Below are 23,473 nucleotides of genomic sequence, written 5' to 3' on the forward strand. Positions count from 1 at the left end.
GGGTATAAACAGTGAGAGGATGTGAGTTGGTGCTCCTGTCACTTTCCAATGGCTACAGACAAATAATCTCTGCTGTGAAGCAATATGTCACCAATATCTTCACAATAATCTCTCAGTTTTTTATCATTCTGGCCTAAACTACTCAAGCATAGCAGACGAAGTCTATCACTCAAGTACCTCAGCCATTCCATGTTTCACTTTACCAGCTCATCTTTGAGAAGAGATTCCTGCCAGTACTGGTAGAATAAACCAGGTAGTTTTTTTCAGAGCCCATTGTTGTTTTTTCATAGACCAGGACTTAAGAAGCATAAACACACAAGTGTCAGTGCATTTACGCCAAAAAAAACTAGGTTTGGAATATGACTAAATATTGTATAATACATTCATAATATTTTAGAATGGGTTCAATTTCAGATGATCACATTGAGACTAGAACTATTGTAACCTCTTGTTCGCCGAAATTTCAGACCAGGAAAACTTTATAAGTAAGTAAGTAAGTATTATTTGTAGGAGTAATACCTTGATTTTCTGGAACTCCTGTTGTGTTATCAGTTTTATCTTGCCCTTTAAAGTATATACTTTATTGAGTATTGTTTTGATTGTTTAAGTGCTTTGTGACCCTGGTCTGGAAAAGCACTCTATAAATATAAATTACTTACTTACTTACTTACCTTCGGAAAATCATCATGATGAGAGACTTACTGCATCTTGGAGAGGAAGACTTCAACAATTGAAACATGTGAGTGAGTCAGGAGAGTTTTTTTTTTTACATTAGTTGACCTGTGAATTATTATTAGGTCCTTTTAACATCTCAAGACATTTTTATTCTTGCAGGCTTTTCCCTGATGTTAAGAGACTGTGTTGTTCTCTGAGTTATCTTGACCTTTTAAGTATTTATTTTATTGAGTTTTGTTTTGATCGTTTAAGCGCTTTGTGACCCTGGTCTGGAAAAGCGCTCTATAAATATAAATTATTTACTTACTTCTAGTTGAATCTTGGTCTTTCTTAGCTCCGATCGGTGCTTTCATATAAAACTGTTGTTGTATGTTTATGACCTTTTCACAAGACATTAAAAACGTCCACAATAATTAATTAACCATTTGTTCTTTGGTTTTTAACACGTCATAAACTTGGAGCGAGAAAGACTATTGATCAGTTTGAACAAATACGTAAAGCCAGTGCTGACCAGACATCCGTCTGGTGGAAAAGAATAAGCTGACATTCAGTTTAAAAAGTCTGGCCACGGGTTAGAATGCTGGATTAGTGCTTGGCCGTACGGGATTAGGGACGCCGAGTATTGACATGACACTCGCACGCCACATCAATCTCCTGCTTTCAGCGCCCGTCTACAAATAGACCCGTGGCTGCATGAAGTGACTGCACGTTGTCACTCTTCAGCAGGAATATGTACGGACGTGCAAACTGCACGTTAACACAGCGCAGTAAAAAACAAAACAAGTTTTATGATTGTCATGTGTGGATGGAGTGATGAGTTTAACTTGACTTCTTTTATGACGATATGACAAGACAAGAATAAGCAAAAATCTTGTTTTAAAACATGACTCACTGTCTGTTGTTTGTTTTCCCTACATAATGAACTTTGTGTTTGCTGGTTTAGTGCTCATGCATTAGTGAATCATATCCAACACAAACATCAGTGCCTGTAGGAGTAAATATGTTAGTAAAACACAGACCAAAATAAGTTAAACATTTATTTTTAATTCACCCTGTTACAGTTTGTGTCAACTCATGGAGAAAATAGACATTTCAAGCTCCAATCTCAGTTAAGTGTTCTAGATATAATGAAAGAAGTATATTTTTTAAAAAGAAGACAGAAATTGCTAGCATGGTGCTACATGTTGTCTTTTAATTCTGGGAATTGAAAATTAAACAGCAGAATAAGGGATTAAAAAAACGATAGAAGATAGTTTGACAGTTTGTGAATATTCATATTTACAGATTACATTTTCGGGTTTGGTTTAACTTTCATGAGAGGAAGGTTTTCCTGATCAAATAGTGTAGCATAGTTAGCAGGAAAAAGCTATTACAATCTTATCATAAGCATTTTGAACAATTAAATAGTCGTGCCGGTTATATAAACTGCTTGTTTTGTGCCGCATTTTACACTTAAAATAAGACTTGTAAAGATTCTAGCTTTCAAAGAATTTAGCATTAGCAACGCTAGAAATATTAACATGGTTAGCTTGAAGTAACATTCTTTCTATAACCTACTTTTAAAAAAGGAATCAAATGTACATATTATATTTATAATAAATGTAATACATGTTAATATATCCTTATTTTTATAGATTGATGGACGGATACATTACAGAGAAGAAAACAAAATAACATCTGTGCTACAAAAGTTGAAAAAAATCTTCCCTTCGAAGGGAAGCCACAATTGGAGGAAAAAACAATTCTGACACCTGCGACGTTTAATAATGCCAACATGGTCACATCCTGTTTCCTGCAGTGCCTCAGTATCATCGCATGTTGACCACAACCATACTTTGTAGCCCAAAAACAAAGTGAGTAGTATTTGTTAGCTAGTGACACATGGCTGCTCATTGTGTAAAAAAATTTTTTTGCAACATACACAAAATGGCTGTTTTAGTAACTTATCTTTTAAGGAACTTTCTTCTCAAAAACATCCTCTTCAAATTAAACAGCTGTTCAAAATGTGTGTTTCCTGTCACACCCAATTTATTGAGAGCACGTGCACACTAGAACGTGCACACAAGGAGAAGCAGTTCCCCAGAAATGTTGCGAGTATTATTTACACTCGTGTTTCCTGGTTTGATCAGCGGTCGTATTGTGTTTAGATATCTGTCAGACGCTGCGCTGAGGGAACATTTCCTGAGCGCGCTTGGGTGAAACCAAATATTATCATGGAAGAAATTGAACATTTCCGATGTCGCCTTGACTGGCATTGTTCGAGTTGATGTTGTCGTGACCTTTAGTTGGTCAACAGCTGCTGTCAATTGTTGTTTTTATTTTTGCTTTGAATGCAAAGTGTCTCTTCAGGGCCTGTTTGTGCCCATGAGCAGCGTCATAAATCAGTTGTTCTGCCGACGCTTTAACACGGGTGTCGAACACTTGTTTGTTCCACGGACTGAATAACAGTGCAGTCACTGCCAAGGTCAGCGCTCCCCACACAGCTGCCTGGAATGAAAGTCAGAGGAGTGCTGCTCTGCACGTATACATCTCCTCCTCCTCCTCCTCTCTATCACTCCTCCTCTCTCTCTCGCTTTCGCCTTCCTCTCTTGAAACCACAGGAATCAGCAGGAGAGGTGATCGAAGGGTTAACAGGACTTCAGGGCTCGTCAAATGTTTTTACGAGCGACTGATTTGCTGCGAGGATCTGGTCTACATGCACGCTGCACGTACAGAAATACGACCCATGTTTACATCAAACAAATAGATGAAGAAATAACTTTTTGAAAAACTTTTTTTGTCCTCTGATTAATTGTAAATTTTAAATGTTACGTCCAAATGTGTTACTTAAATGCAGCTCAAAAAGCAAACTATTGTCCAAGATCAGACTTTTAATTTTAATCGTATAATTATTTTTTATTAATTATCTTTTTATTTGTGCCTCCAAAAGAAATAAATAAAAATAAAGCCAAATAAATACAAAATATAACAAAATCCTAGTTAGAAAAAGGAGTGAAAATAAGTGAAAATATGTTTTTACTACTTTTTAAATATTCTTGTTTGTTTGTTCATTTACCATATTTATATAAAGATATCCATAAAAATACACAATATTTAAGCACTAATAGCAATACACAACATATATATCGCCTCGTATTATCTATATTACAGAGTATAACATGATATAGCATATACTAAGCAGATATCAATATAAATACATCACATATACACATACACTACATTATACATATAAACACTGCATTATTATTATCATCCCTATACAATTAATTGCAATATAACCGTCAACATTATTTTCATCCTCAATTATAACACTTCCTGTTCCATATTTAGAAATACTCTTTCGTAATTTTTTTGAAAATAAATTTATATTTTTCACAATGAAAAAGTATTGATTTTGACAAAACCAGGTGCGAGGACTGACAGACTGTATCCATGAGAGACAAGTGGAAAGTATTCTTTGTGTTTTACCGTCAGATGAAAAGAAGAAGCTGTTGTGACAGAGATCAGGATCAGAGTTTTGCTTCCTGTTTCCGATGTGGAGGAAATCAATGATGAAAATTAAACTAAAATAGAAAAAAAACACCATTAATGGATAACATCTGGTGGTCTGGACCGAGCTGATGAATCGAGAACAAGGAGGATGATAACAGGAATACTGCTTCATGACAGTGTGGCTCAAGGAATGCTTCGGAAATAATGCTTTTCCAGACCCAGAATCAGGATGTTATGTAACTTGATGTCCTGAGGCTCACTATGACATTTCACTGTTTTGTCCTCGAAACACAACACATTTGTCAACCGTGTTTGACATCTCATGAAACAATATAGTGGGTCTCGCTTGACCCGCCAGCGTCTTCCTCTTTTTTATCTGGTGGTATCATATCTTAATTAATTTATCACAGTCAAAAATATATATCTTTTTAATGACATGAATCATTGTTTAATCTAACTGAACTGCTTCTGCTTATAAGTTGTCGGTTTGTTACTTGTTTATTTCTGTGTAGTCTTCTTGTGCTGGAGTTGTCGGGGTGAAAACAATGGTCAGTCACCTGAAGAGGACATTAGGGTGGTCTGCTGAATGGTTTAATACTTCATTTACAGGACCTCATGACAACCTGATGGTTTATGTTTTTTTCCGCTGATTTAGATGAAAGGCTGCAGCAACATTGGAGTCTTAAATACAGAAGGATGTCAATAACTAAAATTGTATTGTATATTAATGAACTGAAAAAAACTGAATCGAAAAAGAAAATTAATTTAATTAATTAATTAAAGAACAAGTTATTCTCTCCATATTTTCAATGTCTTTACAGCACTTTAATTATTATTATAATAGTTCCTGAAATATATGAAAGGCCAAGTTGTTTTTATCAAGTCTTTTTTTTAATCTTTTGATAATTATTTGTTTTTTAAACTAATGTGCTTAAGAACTTGTCTGTCCAATATAGCAAAACTTACCTCTTCCCTTAATTACAAAGAGTCAGACTTTTTTCCCCCAATAGTTTTCATATTAATGCCGGTTCAAATTATAATAAAGGAGAACACATTGTAGTTCAAGGAGATTTTTCATCACTGACAAGGTAAGAAAGTACCAAATAATCACAAATTTCTGGTCGCTCTTAGTGACCAGTATTATTTTTCTGCATCTTAAAAAAAAGGTACACACAAAATAAAACATATTTTTAAATCATAACCAAAAGAAAGTGCGACAAACAGCCACATTAATAAACTGTATTTGTATCTTATGTAGCTTAAATAATATAATATGAAAAAAATAACATTTAATTGATTATTGTTTAAATGTAACTTGGAACGAATAAAGCAGCGACCAAATAATTTAGTTCCATACTTAATTAAGAAGAAGACATTTAAGATATATTGAATTATAAAAAGAATCAATCTCAATCAGACTCGTAAATTTTGGTAAATATACATTTTGTTCAGCCCACGACTTGACGGCTAAAGGATTTTAGCCACTTGTGTGATGGACTTCGACACCCCTGCTATAGGTTTAGGTACATTTTAGCTTGTTTTCATTATTTGTTAAGTTCCTGGCATGTATCAAAAATGACCAGGAAAGGCCCACATCATCTATAGTGATGGTGAATTCTATTGCAAAGTAAGAGGGTGAGAAGATCCCATCCATGTGGAAGAACTATTCTTCTCCACATCGAGCACAGCCTTCATGGAAATTACTATTGGGAGTAGTTTAAATAAACACGTGATGTTAAAGTGGAAATTTGAGCATGTGTAAGTGTATACAAACATCAGTGGTCCATTGTGTTGTGGTCAGTAGCGTGAGAGCAGAGAGAAGGTCAGAAGTGCATGACATCAAAGATTTGGCCTCTTAAACACAAACACGTGCACACAGGACGTGAGCTCCAGCTCCGAGCTTCATGGAACAATCAGGTATGACAGGCGCAGCTTCACAGGAACCACAGGGACCAGCAAAGACAAAAGACCCTCAAAACGTTTGACATATGTCCCTCACACGAGGCCAGAAACATGTGAGCTACTATAAATATACATATTAGATTATGTTGTTTCAGAAAGATAATTCACCACTAAAACAGTTAAGAACAGATGTCAATTACATTTATAGTCAATTTTGATGAAAACATGACTATGTTTTGACTTGGCCATTGATGGAAACCCATTTATTCTTCCCATAATGGTGAACGTTGTAAACAATTAGTAAACAAATGACGTATTTAAAGTAATTTGTGTTAAAATGTAAGGATAGCAACAGGAATGATGTTTTTTTTAATTGGGAGAAAGATTTAATTTAAATTTAAAATATTAAAATATATAGATATGAAGATCAATGAGGTATTCGAACCATGGTATGTGTTATAATATCTGTGTGCACGGTGGTACTTTAATACAATAAAAAAAACTTTAATTTTAAATGCATTCTTTAAATATGAATTATTGCGCCATCTCGTGGTGGACAAAATAAGAGATAGTGTTGTGGGTTATTCGCGTCCATTTATAACAACGATCAAAAATCAATTGTTTAAAAAAATAAATGGAGAGTTAACATTATTCGTTTCAGGTAAAAATGTAATTCGTCTAAAAGTTAAATACACGTGTAAGGAAGTGGCCGCTTAGTGGCGCTGTTTATTTCTGCTGCTCTCTTCCAGCGCAGCTTCCGGGTGGTGTCACGTGACAGGTCGCAGGGCATGCGGACGTCGTGTTTACGGGTGTGATGGCTTTTCTAGGTTTGTGGTCGAGGCGGCAGTTTCCCTGGGCGGCCTCCCGTCTGGTCCGGGCGGTGACGCGAGTGCGACCCCCTGCCGCGGGTCTGCACGGTTCCGCCCGGCTGCGGGTGACGGAGAACGGCCCGTGGGGGAAGGTCCGGGGTCCGGAGCCGAAGCAGTACCAGCTGACGGACCTGGACCGGGGGGATGCTCTGGTGAGTTCTCAGCGTCACAACATCGATATACGTGTGTCGTTACGTCATGTATGACAGTCGAAACATGTCGTGACGTCAGAACAGCTCGATCAAGTTTGTAAGTTCGTTTAGTTTCAGTTTCGATTTATTTCTAAGAAAACAAACTTCCTTGTTGTCATTTAAGATCTGATCATTCAAATTTCAACACTTTTCAGTCACAATGATAATGTATTTGTTGTCTTTGCAGATGCTGAGGAAGTCTCATGAAACAGGTAAATAAATGCACCTCTTTTATACACAAGTATGAACAAACACAAAAAGATCAACAGTGTTTTAAAATATAATCTTTATTAAAAGTCAACTAATATGAAAACCTAACTCTCCTGACTCACATGTTTCAAATGATAAAGTCTTCCTCTCCAAGATGCAGTAAATCACTGATCACTATGATGTTTTTAAGTTATTACTTTATAAAGTTCTCCCCCGTCTGAAATCTTGGCAAAGGAGAGGTTACGAGAGGGGAGTCCATTATGACGTAATAATGGCTTCGCTCCTCCTTGTAGCCAGATGTAACCCAGAGTCCCTTGGAGGTGGAGACTTCTGGGATTGGTGACGCACTGTGACAAACCTCAGTGTTTTGACCACAGCAGAGCGAGTGTGGTTATGGTAAACAAGATTTAATCTCCAGAAAAATCTTTCAGTGGGTGTGAATTAAGCGCATTTTATGTATTTAAAAAGAGAGTTTTGTACAAATACATACAGTACTGATGAGTACAATAGAGGAACAATATCTATTTAAGACACACTTAAATCAACACATTAGTTGAGCTTTAAACCCATTTTTTCACCTCTACATACCAAATTGAATGTTTTCTAACATTATTTTGTGAATGTTTAAATATTCTCTTGTTCCTTGTGTTGTCTCTGGGTCAAGACATCAGAGGGGACGTGACAATTGTACTTTAATCAATCTTCTAGACGTTTCAAATAATCACTTGATGAACAGGTTATATTTCATATTAAAGTAAAACTAACTAATTGTTGCTTTGCATTAACATTCACAGTCAAATGATCTAAACATGTTTTCAGACAATTATTCTTCTATTAATCTAAACCTATCTAAGCCTCTCTTGACTAGAGTATTAAGTGTTAGTTATTTTGTGGCACAGACCATAATATAAATCATCGTAACATGCTTTGTCTTTTTCGGGAGAGTTTTCAGTTATTATTGTTAGAATTGATGTTAAAAAAGTGGTTAGAAAGAAGTTTTGCTCAGGAACTAGTACCGAAGTAAAGGTATCAGTATCGGTAGCTCTAAGAAAGTGTTCTTCCGCACTGGACTCTATCTTTTCTGTTTAAAAGTATTAAGTATTAATAGTTATTTTATTTGAAACCAAAGCAAAATGTTTTCTAATCAAGACCCGGAGAAAAGATGTTCAGTCGAGCGAACACATCGTGCATGAATGTAGAATCTTTTCATTAGCACTTATCAGTTAATAAGTGAATTACGTTTCAACCCAATTTTAGGTTTTTGACAAAGCGTCGCAAACTAATCACAAGACATGACATAATTTAATTTAATCTCAGAAGCCTATTACAGCCAGTCTTAGTTTAAATAAGCTGTTATCTTTTAATTAAAAATGGCTGATTTGGAAAATAGAAAGTTGTAAAAACACTCAAGAGCTCTGATGTAAATGAAAGATCGGTTCTGTTGGGTCCGTCGGACAGAAGCTGGATCTTCATGCGTCTCTTAAATTCTCTCGTGACATCCTTGTGTGTTTTTCTAGATCAGAAGGAATGTTTTTAATCAAAGTGTTTGAAGAGTGTAATTACATGTCGATGAATATCTCAGGTTTATTCAACACCTTGTCTCGCCAACACTTCAAATGTATCAAATCTAGTTTTTTTTTCTGAATACTAAGTCAGTCTAACTCAAGTCAGGTGATATTAAACAAATGTCATTTTGTATTTTAAGAGGGTAAAAATATGTTCAATAATAAATAACAAAGTCTAATCTATTTATGTTATTACCTGGTGTTGTCTTAGGGACTCAAGATTAAGTGGAAAAAATAATTCGAGCTTATTTTTTATTTTAAATATTGTTAATATTGATACAATTTAATATTTTGTTTATTTACGAACAACTGAATCTTGTTTGTTGGCTCTCACTGATTTTTAAGCAGCTCTAGTTGCGTACTTGGGACGCTAAGGGGCGCTGTGGCAGTAAAGTAGAAAAGCCATGAATTGTATTTTAATTATCTTAAGCTCCATAAATTGTATATAAACATGTGTTCTCACCATTAATATAATAATGAAGGCAAAACATGTAATAAAAAAATCGTTGATTTAAATGATTTAGAAGAAAAATAATTCATGATATAAATCAGATAAATCATGTCTGTTACGTTTTTAATCATTGAAGTGCAACGTTTTTTTTAATTCCAATACTAATCGAATGACCTTCTTCATGATCCAGGCTTCCTGTCGTGGTTCAGAAACGGTCTGTTGTCGACGGGGATCGGTGTCATATCGTACGTCCAGAGCGACGTTGGGCAAGAAGCGGGATATGGTACAGTACCTTCAATAAACCAACATGGTTTCTCTTGATATATATATATATATATATACTCTTGGTCCTTCTCAGCGTGATGGTAAAATGCACAAAGTGAATAAGAAAATATATTAAATTATCTTTTTGGAAAGCAGGCCTTCCCAACTGTTTTTGCACCAGGAACTGGATTAACGTCGTAATTTTATTCATGGACAGGATAAAAACAGTAAAAATACATCACGCTCACTAATTTACAGGTTTACTTTTTGAGTAAACTTGACTGATACAAGTCAATGATACATGTCACGAGTCAAAAGCTGATGTTACTTCAGAGAAAACACCATCTTTCTTTAAAAAATACACATTACAGACAGTAATGTACGAGGTTTGGGACCACATACCTCCTGTTTCCCACAAGAAAACAGTCTGAGGTTGGATGTGTGATTGAAGAGATCATGAGTTGTACTCAGGTTGACCTGGGACCACCTCAGCATCCCCCCCAGAAGAGCCATAGGATCCAGTTTAGAGGGGAGTATATTTTCTCCAGGTACTGCCCTGTAGACCTACTTCATCTTTCGATTACCAAGGCCACTAGAAACTCTCTTATAAATAGTGGTGTGTATTGGTATAAATCTGGCGACACGATATGTACCACGATACAAGGGCAACGATACGATATATTGTGATACTGTATGTACAAGGACATACTATTAGTACTTGACTCTGGTGTTGCAGAATTTACAGACCAAACCAAAATATGTCCAAATCAGCTTTTAAAGCTGCTGGAGTCGATTGTATCTTCTCGTCCTCAGTCATCGTCGGGAGATTTCATTGTTCTTTAAGCAGTAGACGTAATGACTAACTAGTGGCCAGAAGTTTAATAGCAACAAATTAACAAATACCTTAAGTATTCGGTTGTTTATTGTGAGTTTAAATCTCATCGTTTTATTTTACACACAATTTATTGAAATGTAAACCAAAATATCTGCAAAGTATCCTCTCGTCCTCAGTCGTCACAGGGACCTCCCAGGATGTAGTTGTTCCTTTAGCTTCGAGGATGTAATGACTGCTCTAGTGACTGGAGGTTTGATCGCGACACAAAATTCTGTTAATACTTCGTGTTAATTATACTAAATAAAAATGGACATTTTATTTTATACAAACTTTATTGAAACATAAACCATTGAAACTTTGATCAAAATATGATTTTAAAGTCCTACTGCCAGTAAAATATCCTAATATATTGACAAATTGAAACAGTGTTGTTGACGATCAAGATGCTATTGTGAAAATAAATAGAGTAATTCAAGTGAATCTATATTTTTTTAAACCCCTAATCGTAAATGTAGATGAAATGTGTCTTTGCAGCCTTAATGTGTAAACCAGGCGTGAACATGAGTGAGGGCCAAGGATTCCTGGTATTGACTGGACTCTGGAGGTTTGTTTGGACCTTGAAAGATCAGTTCCTGGTCAGACTCGTCCAATCAACCCTTAATGAAGTCCTCATGCTCGTCCTTGACGAGGTTCTATCTCTGGTCCTGCTGTTTTTATTTCCCCACTGATGTCGTTTTGTTTCTCTTCAGCCTTCTTCGTGCTCGGAGGCCTCTGCGTGTCTTACGGCGCCTCCTCCTACCTGGCGAGTCTGTTGATGCTGCGCCGGATGATGCTGATGTCGGCGCCAGCGCTGCTGCTGCAGGGAGCCTTCGTGTGCAGCGCCGCCCTCCTCTGGCTGTGCGCGGTATCTCTGTACGTGGGCCAGCTGACGGTGGAGGTCATCATCGAGGACGACTGCGAGGACTGTCAGGAGAGGCGGGGTCACCGCAGACGCGACGACGACGACGACGACGGGAGGAGCCCCAGGAAGTAGAACTTTTGAACCCCCAGCGTAACTTAAAAGAATCTGTTTACACTTGAAGAGTGTGTTTGTTAAGTTCTCCAAAAATGGTGACGGTTTAGAGACTTCTTCGAACAGGTCATGGAAATGGGAAAATTGTCTCGTTGATTTTTCTTTCCGCCATGTTTTATTTGAGGTTTTGTATATTTTTATATGGCAGACATGGATCATCATGAAGCGAGAGGACTCCTGGTAACATCTTCAAGTGTTTAAACACACTCTTGTCTCCTGCTTCTGTCAAGACTTTTCACGTAAAACACTTTACATGAGAGGTGTGTGTGTGTGTGTGTGTGTGTGTGTGTGTGTGTGTGTGTGTGTGTGTGTGTGTGTGTGTGTGTGTGTGTGTGTGTGTGTGTGTGTGTGTGTGTGTGTGTGTGTGTGTGTGTGTGTGTGTGTGTGTGTGTGTGTGTGTGTGTGTGTGTGTGTGTGTGTGTGTGTGTGTGTGTGTGTGTGCACCACGAGAGGAGCAATAAAGTGAGAAACACTTCTTAATACGGTTGCAACAAACACAAGTGTTGTGAGGACTCTACTGTACGCTGATGTAACAAAGACAAACTAGTTGGTGTCTAGAGGTGATTAACACACTGTAGTTTGTCATTAAATACACAAATCTGAAGCACCACAACTCCCAAAAATATCAATACCGTGAAATGATATTGACAAACGATCCAAATCAAGTCCAAATCTGTTGCTCTACACAACAATCCAACAAAGCTACTGTAAAGGCTTATAAATATTGAGTTTGTTTGTTTTACTAATAAAACAAAAATATTATCAAGTGAAAATGTTGACTTGTGTGAGAAATATGTTTGATCTAAGATGGACATTTTACATTGTGGGGTGTATTGACAAGAATCTGGTGATGAGATGCGTTTCACGATACAGTGTATTTCGAAACTGTAGAAACAGGAATATTTGTAGTATTGTCCGAGCACTTGAGACCACATGACTCTAGATGAAAATATCTCCAAAAAACATCTTTAAAAGCTGCTGGACTCGACTGTATCCTCTGGCCCTCAGTTATCACTGGCATTTTGTTGTTTTTTAGCTGCGGAGGACATCTTGACTACTGCCAACTAGTGGCCAGATGTTTAATCTCAACACAAAAATTAACAAATAGTGTAAATATTTCAAGTTATTTGTAAATACATTTTTTAAATATAAACCATAAAATAACTGATTAAAATAAGATATGCTCTGAAAGCCAAAATTATAATTTTCTAAAATTAATTTGGTGTTAATATTGGTACAATATTGTGAAAAATAACATTGAGATATATCTGTATTGATATTCTCTCACACCCCTCATTTCCACAGCGCCAAAAAACACATGTGCCATATGTTGTTAATGACAACATGATTTTGACATATTATGGTTATTATATCTGTTGTTTAAAGGCAACAAATACATCATTAAATGTGTTAAAGAATAGTTAAAAGAAAATCCTGGGAAGGCCCAGTATTTGTATTAACTCAACACACTGACGTCTGATTTAAACATTAACCCAACTGACCTTATAAAGTTCAAATTGAGTTAAAATAAACAAACTAAACTGAACCAAGTAGCATATTGATCGTTTCCAAGGTAAGTTACTGACAACCTCTCACGCACACTGTCCTGAGACCAAACTCACCTCTTCTGCCCCCTTGTGGACATCTTTGATAAACACACACACACGTCCTAATGCTATAATGAAAACATGAGATCTGTAAGTTTATTTATTAAAACGATCTAAATATATATGTTTCCATCAAGATATTTATGTTTATTATTTAAATTGTGTGGCCCTACTTGTTTTACCACACAATTATAGTTTAAAATATTCACTTACTTGAACTACTTAAATGAAGACTAAGAAAATCGCCTGAAATTTACTGACATGTTTCTTTAAGTTTGTGCAAATATTTTTCTCAATGTTTTGAAATTATATAAGTTTTTCTCACGAAAAAATGATTCTGATGATTCAGGTTTTATCTCCAAATTAAAAACTGGTTAAACTAGGAATTAAAGCATGTTTTTTTTGTTAAATAATTGGTATGGTTTTGCCTAACAGGTGTGATGTGTTGATGAAACAGTTTGGTGTATCATGATACAGTGTTTTTAGTTTTAAAGGGCACTAGATGTCACTCTCTGCTTTATAATCTTAGACTATAAACTACTAATTCAAATTAAACCTTGTGTCGTTTTCAAACTGAGAGTGCCATCTAGTGGCCTTTCAAAATGAACGCACTGTATCATGATACCTCATCAGTAACAGAAATCACAAACGACCAAAAGGAGAAGATAAATCATATCAAATTGTTTGTAAGATTGTTTTCTTGAGACCTTTGTTGTAACTTAAATCAATAGTTTATTTGTAATAGCAAGAACATGTAAGCGTTACTGGGTGGTAACAAGCACAAATATCTATTTTGATTTAAAAAAAAAAAGAAAAAGAAACAGTATCAAGAGCATCACATAAACAGGAAATTGTAGAAAATTAGCTTTGAAAATGTGGAAATTGAAAGTATTTCAGAATAAAATTTAACACATTTTTTCTCAAGATATTTACATAATTCTCTAAATTTTGTGGCCACAGTTATTTTACAACATGATTATATATTTGAATATTCACTATATCTATGTACTAAAATTAATTCAAAATCTCCTGAAAATCAATGACAAAACTTCTTGAATTTGGTTCAAATATTTCACTCAATTCAATTTGTATTTTCAGGCTGATAATGACGAGCTAATGTTCGAAAGACTTCCTCTTTGATGTTTCTCTAATGCAAAGAAAACTGCGTGGGACATTAAATAAGCTGACGTTAATGTCAAGACACAACTGGAGATCATGTTTCATGTCGACTCATTTGAAAAAGACGTCTCCAGGAAACGTCAGCGGCTGCAGTTGTGTTTTCCTCCAGGACTCGAGCGTCCATACATGTCAGTCGACGGAGCAGCCCTGATCTTGATGTCTTTGAAAGATAATATGCTAATATGTTGCAGATCAAACAGCCGTGCTATATAAATATTACATGTCATTAGTGCCGAAAAGAGAACATTCCAAGGTGATTTGAGCTGCAAAAGGTTGTCCAGCCCAAAAAAAAAAGGATTCTTTGAGCATAATAAAGTGATCATCACATTTTTAATTTCTTTCTCTCAACAGCTCGTCACACTAATTGTCTGTAATTATCCATCTTTTTTTTTTTTTTACTATTTTCTCCCTAAAACACTATCTTTTGAATGTATGAATTTATAGGGGATTTGAACCAGCGACGCAAAAAATCCTGGAATCAGCCTGTAAATGTAGAACCACTTATATATTTTTAATTGTGGATCATTAACTCCGGGCTGCAGGAGAACACATCATCCCCAACGTGCTGTCATATTTTGAGAACTAAAAGAAGGTCAGATATGCGTGCGGCTGCGTCCGAAGCTTCAGATGAAACACACACACATCGCACACACACACACACACACACACTCATGCCCACACACACAAATCGCACACACACACACACACACACGAGCTGCTCAAGCATAATTTCTATAATAAGCTGCTCATCTGTAAGTACATGAATATAAGAAGTGTATGTGTGTATGTGTGTGTGTAGGTGTGTGTGTGTGTGTGTGTGTGTTTGTGTGTGTGTGTGTGTGTGTGTATAAGTGTGTGTGTGTGGGTTGTCACTGATAAGTATCTCTGACTGGATGAGGGCGAAGGTCTGTGATATCTTTCGACCATCGACACACAATGTTGCTGTTGATTCTCACCCCAAAGTCGCCCTCACTTCCTCCTCCCCCCGCCTCCCTCACCCCCGTACCCCCCCCCACACACTCATTGCTCTTCTTGGCTCTCAAGGCCGACTCTCCCATCAGGGTGTGTCCGGATGAATGTCCGCCGCCGTAGTCAAGATAACTGGGCACCAGCTCGACACTTAGGAATTATTTGCTTTTGTTGTTTTTCTACCTTCGAGTCTCTCCTGTGTCTTATATATTTACAACTCTTGTTCAATATGTTTGAGATATAGAGTCTTCTTTGCTTATTGTCCTTAAGTTTAATGATGAGTAAACGATTAAGATTATCTTCATGAACTATTGTTGGATGAAGTGGCAACTTATCAAGTTTATTATAAAGTGTGTAACATTTGTTCTCTTGCTGTTTAATTGTGTCTCATTAAATCCATTTCTATACCATGTTACCGCCTCAAAATGAGCAAATAGTTAAGCTAGTTAGTAAAGCTTTAGTATAGTTATGCCTCAGAGTAGTGATGTGTCGATGAAACATCTGATGATACAGTGTCTTTACTTTGAAAGACCACTAGATGTCACTCTCTGCTTTATAATCTTTGGTCCTTAACTACTAATTCAAATGAAGTTGGCATCATTTTCAAACTGAGAGCGCCATCTAGTGGTCTTTCAAAATGAAGACACTGTATCGTGATACATTGTCAACTGTTTCATGAACCTTCGTTAAAACATCACTTGTTTTAACCATTTTCTCTCAAATACGTTGATTTATTTTCTTGCTTTCCAAACCTCTTTTTTTCAGCCAGGGTGTGACTGCTAGCATGTACTTTTGGAACATGCTTAACAAAGATGCAATTACTGCTCGATAAAACTCAAACTGAGAGCGCCATCTAGTGGTCTTTCAAACACCGTTGAAACCGTATCATGATACCTCATCAGCTGTTTCATGAAGCCTCAGCAACACACAGAACTGATCTAACTACCAAAAAAGAGAAAACTAATACTAATTAATTTAAATTGCTTGGAAAATGTTCTGCTTGAGACCTCGGCTCTTGTTGTTGTTGTCTTCGTTACTTAAAGAAACCCTTGTAACAGCAAGTATATATAAGTTTTACAGGGTTATTACCAATATTAAGAGCATGAACATCTATCTTGATCAAATGAAACAGTATTAAGACTATCATGTAAACAGTAAAAAGGCTGTGAGATCCGGTGAAAAGGTGAAACACAAACTTCTCCACAAACATCTGAGCGACCTTGAATGGGTCCTACGGTTCACCATAAACATGACCCCGACTGCTCTCCAGAAGATGTTTAGATGCAGGATATTTAAAGTTGTGCCGCACGTCTCTGACTCTGCCCATGTTGTGTCGAAGATGAAGTCAATCTTTACGTACGGCTGGAGAAACAAGCCTACATATATTCAGATGAAGGCCTGACATGATCAATCATATATCGACTCGCTGCTCTCCTTCTCCCTCTGAGCTCGTCTCCTGCCTCTTGTTGCTCTCCTTCACATCCCTTTCTACCCTTTTGCCCTTTTTTTTTTTCTCTCTCCAGGACCCCCTCTCTGCTCTCCATGGCTGCATCTGACTGCACAGGTCTGCTTGGCATGCAGGAGGCTCCTGAGGCCTGCCGCTTCTAAAGGGCAGGGTGCCTGGAGGCAGGAGACGCGCCCTCACTGACAAACACCGTCCAGACCAGACTCGCTATAGGAGCCACAACATCAGCCGCAGACAAGCCTCGCACTCCACATCTGGCCTCCTGCATCCCCAAACAGCTTCACACCCCAAAAGTAACCTCTGCTGATTTCTCCTCGGCGCGCAGGTGTGAAATGCCACCAGCACGGATCAGAGCATCTGCGTTCTACGTGGCCTGGTCAAGGAGTGGCAGCAGGAGCCCCAAAGAGGAGCTTCAGTCGCCGTAAAAAACACTTCATCATGAATAAAAACCCTTCATTACCTCCTCCAAGGAGGTTATGTTTCGTCTGTCTGGTTAAAAAAAAATACCCACGAAAAATGCATAATTAGATTTCAATAAGAAAATCGGACCAGTTTGTCTTTGTTAAAAATCACCGTCTGCATCCTCACAGTCATTGATATCGATAGTTCTAATGGTAAAATAAGGAATCAAAATGTATGAAAAGCATCAATAAACTAATGAAAATCTTAACTTTATTCTGTGAATGATCTAAAACTTGGTACATTTTCACACCTTTACTTATTTATTTTGTATTTATTTATGTTAATATAATATATTGTGTGTTTTTTTCTCATTGTTTGTCTTTTTCTTTTCACCCTTGTGTTATCTCAGGGTCAAGGTGACCTGAAGGCCCAAACACAAAGGTGTTTGTGGTATCCCTTGTGTTGCTTCTGGGTCAAGGTGAACGAAAAGTATGAAAACCTTTAGGCTCAGTCTTATACATCCACGCTGCAGGAAGGAGAGATTCAAGCGCTCCCTTCTGCCCTCTGCTGTCAGGTTAATTAATTTTTTAAAATCTTTTTAAATGGTGTTTTTAACGCTGTCCCCCCACTTATGTACTGTGTTGAATTTTAATTTATCTACAGTTTATTGCTGTGTTTATATTTATCATTATTTTATTTATTACGGCTTTTGTTTTAATTATTTATTTTATAATTAATTATTTTATTATTAATTATTATTTTTAATATGTGAACTGTATGTTTAATCTTTTTTTTTTTTAGATTTTTCTGTTGATGGAACTCAAATTCACCATATGAGAGAAGAATAAAGGAATATCAAAAATATAACAATTTACAGTTGAGGCCAAAATTATTAGCCCCCCAGGAATTATGGAACATTTTCTTAAAACTCTTTTCAATGTTTTCAGCACTCTGGCCTCTTCTGGAGTTGAAGGAACACAGTCTTCATCGTGGTGGGCTCCACGGCCATCGTCTGAGAGGAAGCCCCTCACTCAAAGAGCAGCAAATCACAGCAAGACTGAAGTTTAACTGTGAACATTTGAAAGATAAAGATGAGTTTTGGAAGTTTTTGCTTTGGTCTGATGAGACTAAACTGGAACTGTTCGGACACATGGATGTGATGTATGTTTAGCAAAGAAAGTGAATGACCTTCAACCCAAAGAACACAGTTCCTACAGTTGGCTTCACGGAAAAAGATAAAATAATATGCAGAAATCTGCTTGTAGTCTATCCTTAGGTCGTCGCTGGGTCTTCAACAAAACAATGACCCAAAGCAGACATTGAAATTGTTTTAACAGTTCCTACATGATACCAAAACCAAGGTCCTGGAGTGGCCCTCAGAGGCCAGATCTCAATCCTATTAAGATCTGTGGCGGGTGCTAAAAGTGAATGTCCGTGCTTAGAAACCATGACATTTGGACCAGCTGGAATAATTTTCAATGAAAGAATGGGTCAAAATCCCTCAGGAGACCAGATCTCAGAGTTGGTTGTCTTGTGGCGAAGAAGTTGCCAATTCAATCCCAGCTCCAGATAGGATAGTGTGTAGTTTTGTCCCTGAGACACAAAATCTCACGATGGTGAGCAGGGGCGCTGCATCGCAGCCTACTCCCATCAGTCTGTGATGGTGTAAACGCAGCACTGTATCGTGATATTCTAACATCTGTTTCACGAGGCCTCATCAACCCATCACTAGTTAGTACCATTGACCATCTCTATTAGAAAATATGCATTTTCTGGACAAACCAGCTCCTACGAAAACGCATCTGCAGTATCTGATAAAACTATCTTGCCTCAACGACAATGATTCATTAGCAAAATTTTAAGGTTTTACCAATGAACCAGACTTGTTAACACCTCACCCATGGCATATTATGCTGATTTGAATTTACACTTTTTGATATCGTAATGTATTAACCTATGTGTCACAGTAAAGGCCCAGGGGCCAAATCCACCTCAACTCAATTCATGTAGCTGGCATGTGATTTAAATACTCATATGGTTATTATAAATAGTTTCTATATTTTAGAAAAATGTACGTCTGTCACCAATGTATGTCAACCCCTCTTAAAACCCTCATGTCTTTCAGGGAGGGGAGAGAGGTTCCAAACCATCTTCTCAGCCGCACTCACTAGGAGATGGAGGTTCTTTAGGCAGGATGCGCTGCAGGCTCGTACCACACAGGGATGCAGCTGGTCAGGAGGCTCTCTATGGTTCCTCTGTAGAACAAGTGCAGGACGGGAGTTTTTGTCCAAAATAGATCCTATTATTTCTTCTCCACTCAGATATCGACACTTTTATCCTCTTAAAGGTAGGGTAGGAGATCTTCTAAATGTTTTGCAAAGCACTATTTTGATTTCAAAAGTTTAACCTTGGATGACCTTCTCTTGAAAATGATTGTCGTAGCTTCTCCTGCTACACAACAAGCGTGAATGACACCGACCAGGGAGAGAATGTTGTCAACGTATGTCCGGGGCGTCTCCCTCCCTCCCCCTCTCCCCCCCCTCCCTCTATTATTCCTTCCCATAATTTTACTCTTTCAAATGCATTTACATCTGCTCAGGTGCTTCCCTCGGGTGCACAACTCCAATCCAGGGGCTAAGATAAGCCATCACTCCTGACATTGAGGTGAGTCAATGACAGCGTCTGAGACTCTCACACCTTCAGAGCACAGAGCAGGAAATAAAGCAGATGTAAAGATGATCATTCTGTGGCTTTGTTCACGTAAACATCCACAGACAGAGAGACTGGAAAAGATAAAGGAAGACTGAAAGAAAGCAGTGAGAGAGAGCAGGGGAGAGAGAGAGAGAGAGAGAATGAAAAAGAAAGATGGAGGGAGTGAGAGTAAAAGAGAGAGCGAGGGAGAAGAATAGAGGGGGGAGAAAGAAAAAAGACTGCAAAAGAAAGACGGAATAAGGATGGAGAGATGCAGAAAAAGTAACGGAGAGAGACAAGAGACAAAATTGTGAGGGGCAGAGAGAGAAAGAAAGAGAGAAGGAGACAGAAAAGGAAAAAGGGAGTAACAAAAACCGAAAGTGGGAGAGACAGAAAAATAGAGGTAAAGAGAGAAAAGAAGAGAGGGAAGAAGAGGGAGAAATGAAAAAGCAAGAGTGAGAGATGAAAAAGGAGCGCGAAGGAGAGAAAAAGAGGGAGGAAGAGAGAGAGAGGGAAGAAGAGAGACAGAGGGAGAGAAAAAGAGGTAGGATGAGAGTCAGAGGGAGAGTAAAAGAGGGAAGAAGAGAGACAGAGGGAGAGAAAAAGAGGGAAGAAGAGGGGCAGGGGGAGAGAAAAAGAGGGAGAGAAAAAGAGGGAAAAAGCGAGACAGATGGAGAGAAAAAGAGATGGAGGGAGAGAACAAGAGGGAAGAAGAGAGACAGAGAAAAATAAGGAGGAAGAGAGACAGAGGGAGAGAAAAAGAGGGAGGAAGAGAGACAGAGGGAGAGAAAAAGAGGTAGGAAGAGAGACAGAGGGAGAGAAAAAGAGGGAGGAAGAGAGACAGAGGGAGAGAAAAATAGGGAAGAAGAGAGACGGAGGGAGAGAAAAAGAGGGAGAGAGACGGAGAAAGGAGGGACAGCGACTGATACAGTACATATGCTCCTGCACGTACAATGGCATTTTCTCCCCGACAACTGCTCTTGTTTAGTATGCGCTTCCTTTGGTCTTGAGGAGGAATGATCCTCACTCTAATGAACTAGGTTCTGCCACTTGAATGTAAAACAGGATTTAACCCGTCTTCAATGTCAGAGCCCCTCCCTGGGGCTGCTTCAGACAACACACACACACACACACACACACACTTGCAAATTCATGGAGATGCACACACACAAGCAGGAACACCATCAAACCACCAATGTACACATGCACACATGCTAATGTCTGGATCCTAAATGAGTCGCAGCCTTTGTTCCTCCACATCTGAACCACATCTGAACCACTCGCTCATTAACGGGTCGTTTGTCAGGATCTGCTGGTCGTAATGTGACGACAAACTCATCTTCAGTCACACATCAATCTTGCTGGGCCTGGACTGATCAGAACAGTTGTTGCAGCGGAGGACGCTGGTCTGCAGGATGATGACGCACACTTGTACACAACATTTTAGAAACTGGTACTACACACGTTTAAGATTGAGTTCTAGTTACAGGAAGTAATTGAAGAGGCAATTAATGAAAGTATTTAAAAAAAAGGTGCATCAAAATGTTTTATCACAACCTACAAGTAAGTTATAGTTATTTGTAAAGTGCCTTTATAGACCAGGGTCACAAAGCGCTTGAACAATCAAAACAATACACAGTTAAAAATACCTAAAAAATAAGAAAACTATAAAAGGCCAAGACATAAGCCAAACACAAGAGTTCCAGAAAATCAAGGAAAAGTCTGCACAAATAAGAATGTCTTAAGATGTTTCTTGAAGGAGTCAGTAGATCATCAAAAACAGAGGGAGATGAAGATCGTTCCAAAGCTTAGGAGCAACAGTCTGGAAAGATTTCTCTCCTCTGGTCCTGAACCGTGTTCAGGAACCATCAGTAGATTCTGATCCACAGACCTCAGAGCCCGAGCTGGGGTGTAAGGCTGGATCAGATCAGTGATGTAAGGAGGAGCCTGACCATGAATAGATCTGAAAGTAAGAACCAGAATTTTAAAATTGATCCTGAAATAAACTGGGAGCCAGTGAAGAGTTTTAAGGATCGGGGAAATGTGAGTTCTTCTACTAGAGCAGGTCAGAATTCTTGCTGAGTTTTGTTTAAACAAAAACACAAATCTATCTAAAATAATAATTACATATAAAAAGATAATTTTCCTATAATAAAAAACGAGTAGACATGTGTCTCCTCCATAACTGGTCGCACTCTGATGACATCACATGATCAGTATTTTACTGCCAAAGTATTTTTTAAGTGTTGCAGGAAAGTTGAGTTGTTTACGATGAAACTGATCACACGTCGTCAAACACACACACCACGTTGAAGTGACGACACGATCAATGCTGGCGCACATCAGAGGGACATCTGTCCAGACAACTGTCTTCACAGCCTCCTGTCATCTTCGAGTGAAGACATTGATGGATCAGTGCCAGAGTGAGACGCAAATGTCAGCAAAACTGAGACACGTCCACAAACTTGTATGTTAGTGACAGACTTTAGTTTCATATGTATGACATCATCCCGTCATCGTAAAGGTTAAATATATTCTGTTGTTGTCATGCACGGCACTAGCCTGTCCTGTCACAGGTTTGATGATCAGTTCTGCAGTGGCTATCAATTAAAGATGACTTTCACTGGTAAAATCCTTTGAAAGAATTGTTGTTTTATAGTGAAAATTGAAAAAAGAACAAGCCTTTAGACTGAGCTATGATGATCCCAAATGATAACTTGTGTTATTACAACAGTTTTACTCTTGTGAACCGTTTTTAAGTCTGTTTTAACTAGTGATGTGTTGATGAGACTTCATGAGGTATCATGATACAGTGTCTTCATTTTCAATCTTAGCTTTTTCAATCCTTGACTCTGATCTACTGATTCAATAAAACTACGTATCACTTTCAAACTGAGAGCGCCCTCTAGTGGTCTTTCAAAAAGTAGACACTGTATCATGATACATTGTCAACTGTTTCATGAAGCTTCGTTAAAACATCACTTGTTTTAACCATTTTCTCTGAAATATGTTGATTTATTTTCTTGCTTTGCAAACCTCTTTATAAAACAGTTTTCATAAAAAAAACTAAATAAAGTTGAAGTGACAATATCTTCTAGTGAAGGTCTGATGAAGCTTCATGAAACAGTGTCATTATGTTCAGAGTCCACTAGATGGCAGTCTCTGCACTATTTTCTTTTGTTTTAAGTGTTCTAATGAATCATCACATCATTTTTAAACTGATGGCGCCACCTACTGACCTCTAAACAACATGACACTGCTTCATGAAGCTTCATCAAACTACTATCTTCCTTCCTCACTGTCACTTTAGTCACTGAGATAAAACGTCCAAACATCTGTCGTCATAAACACGAGTCAACAGAGTTTGTTCTTTATAACGTAAGCTGGTGACAGTTAATGCTTCTCTGTCTGTTCCGCTCTTAAAAGAAGCTGCAGATGTTTTGTGTTGACGTAACAATGAAGAATTGTTTTTCTAACAAGATTATCGTCTTCTAACAAACGTCAGCAGGTGTGACTGCTAGCATGTACTTTTGGAACCTGCTGAACAAAGATGCAACTTCTGCTCGATAAAACTCATCTCGTGAGCTAAATATATTAAGAACTACAGTATTTTTTGGATCATAACATGCACTCT

General features: G+C 37.8%; 1 protein-coding gene across 1 annotated transcript; it reads left to right on the top strand.

Moving 5' to 3' along the window:
- Positions 1-6,835: 6,835 nt before the first annotated feature.
- On the top strand, positions 6,836-12,300 carry tmem160 (transmembrane protein 160). Its single transcript, XM_087795699.1, has 4 exons — positions 6,836-7,090; positions 7,317-7,341; positions 9,546-9,638; positions 11,204-12,300. The coding sequence occupies exons 1-4, from the start codon at positions 6,884-6,886 to the stop codon at positions 11,485-11,487; spliced, it is 609 nt and encodes a 202-aa protein (XP_087651825.1). The 5' UTR covers positions 6,836-6,883; the 3' UTR covers positions 11,488-12,300.
- The last annotated feature ends 11,173 nt before the right edge of the window (positions 12,301-23,473 follow it).

The sequence above is a fragment of the Callionymus lyra genome, chromosome 7 (assembly GCF_982586985.1).
Source record: "Callionymus lyra chromosome 7, fCalLyr1.hap1.1, whole genome shotgun sequence".
Classification (NCBI taxonomy): Eukaryota; Metazoa; Chordata; class Actinopteri; order Syngnathiformes; family Callionymidae; genus Callionymus; species Callionymus lyra.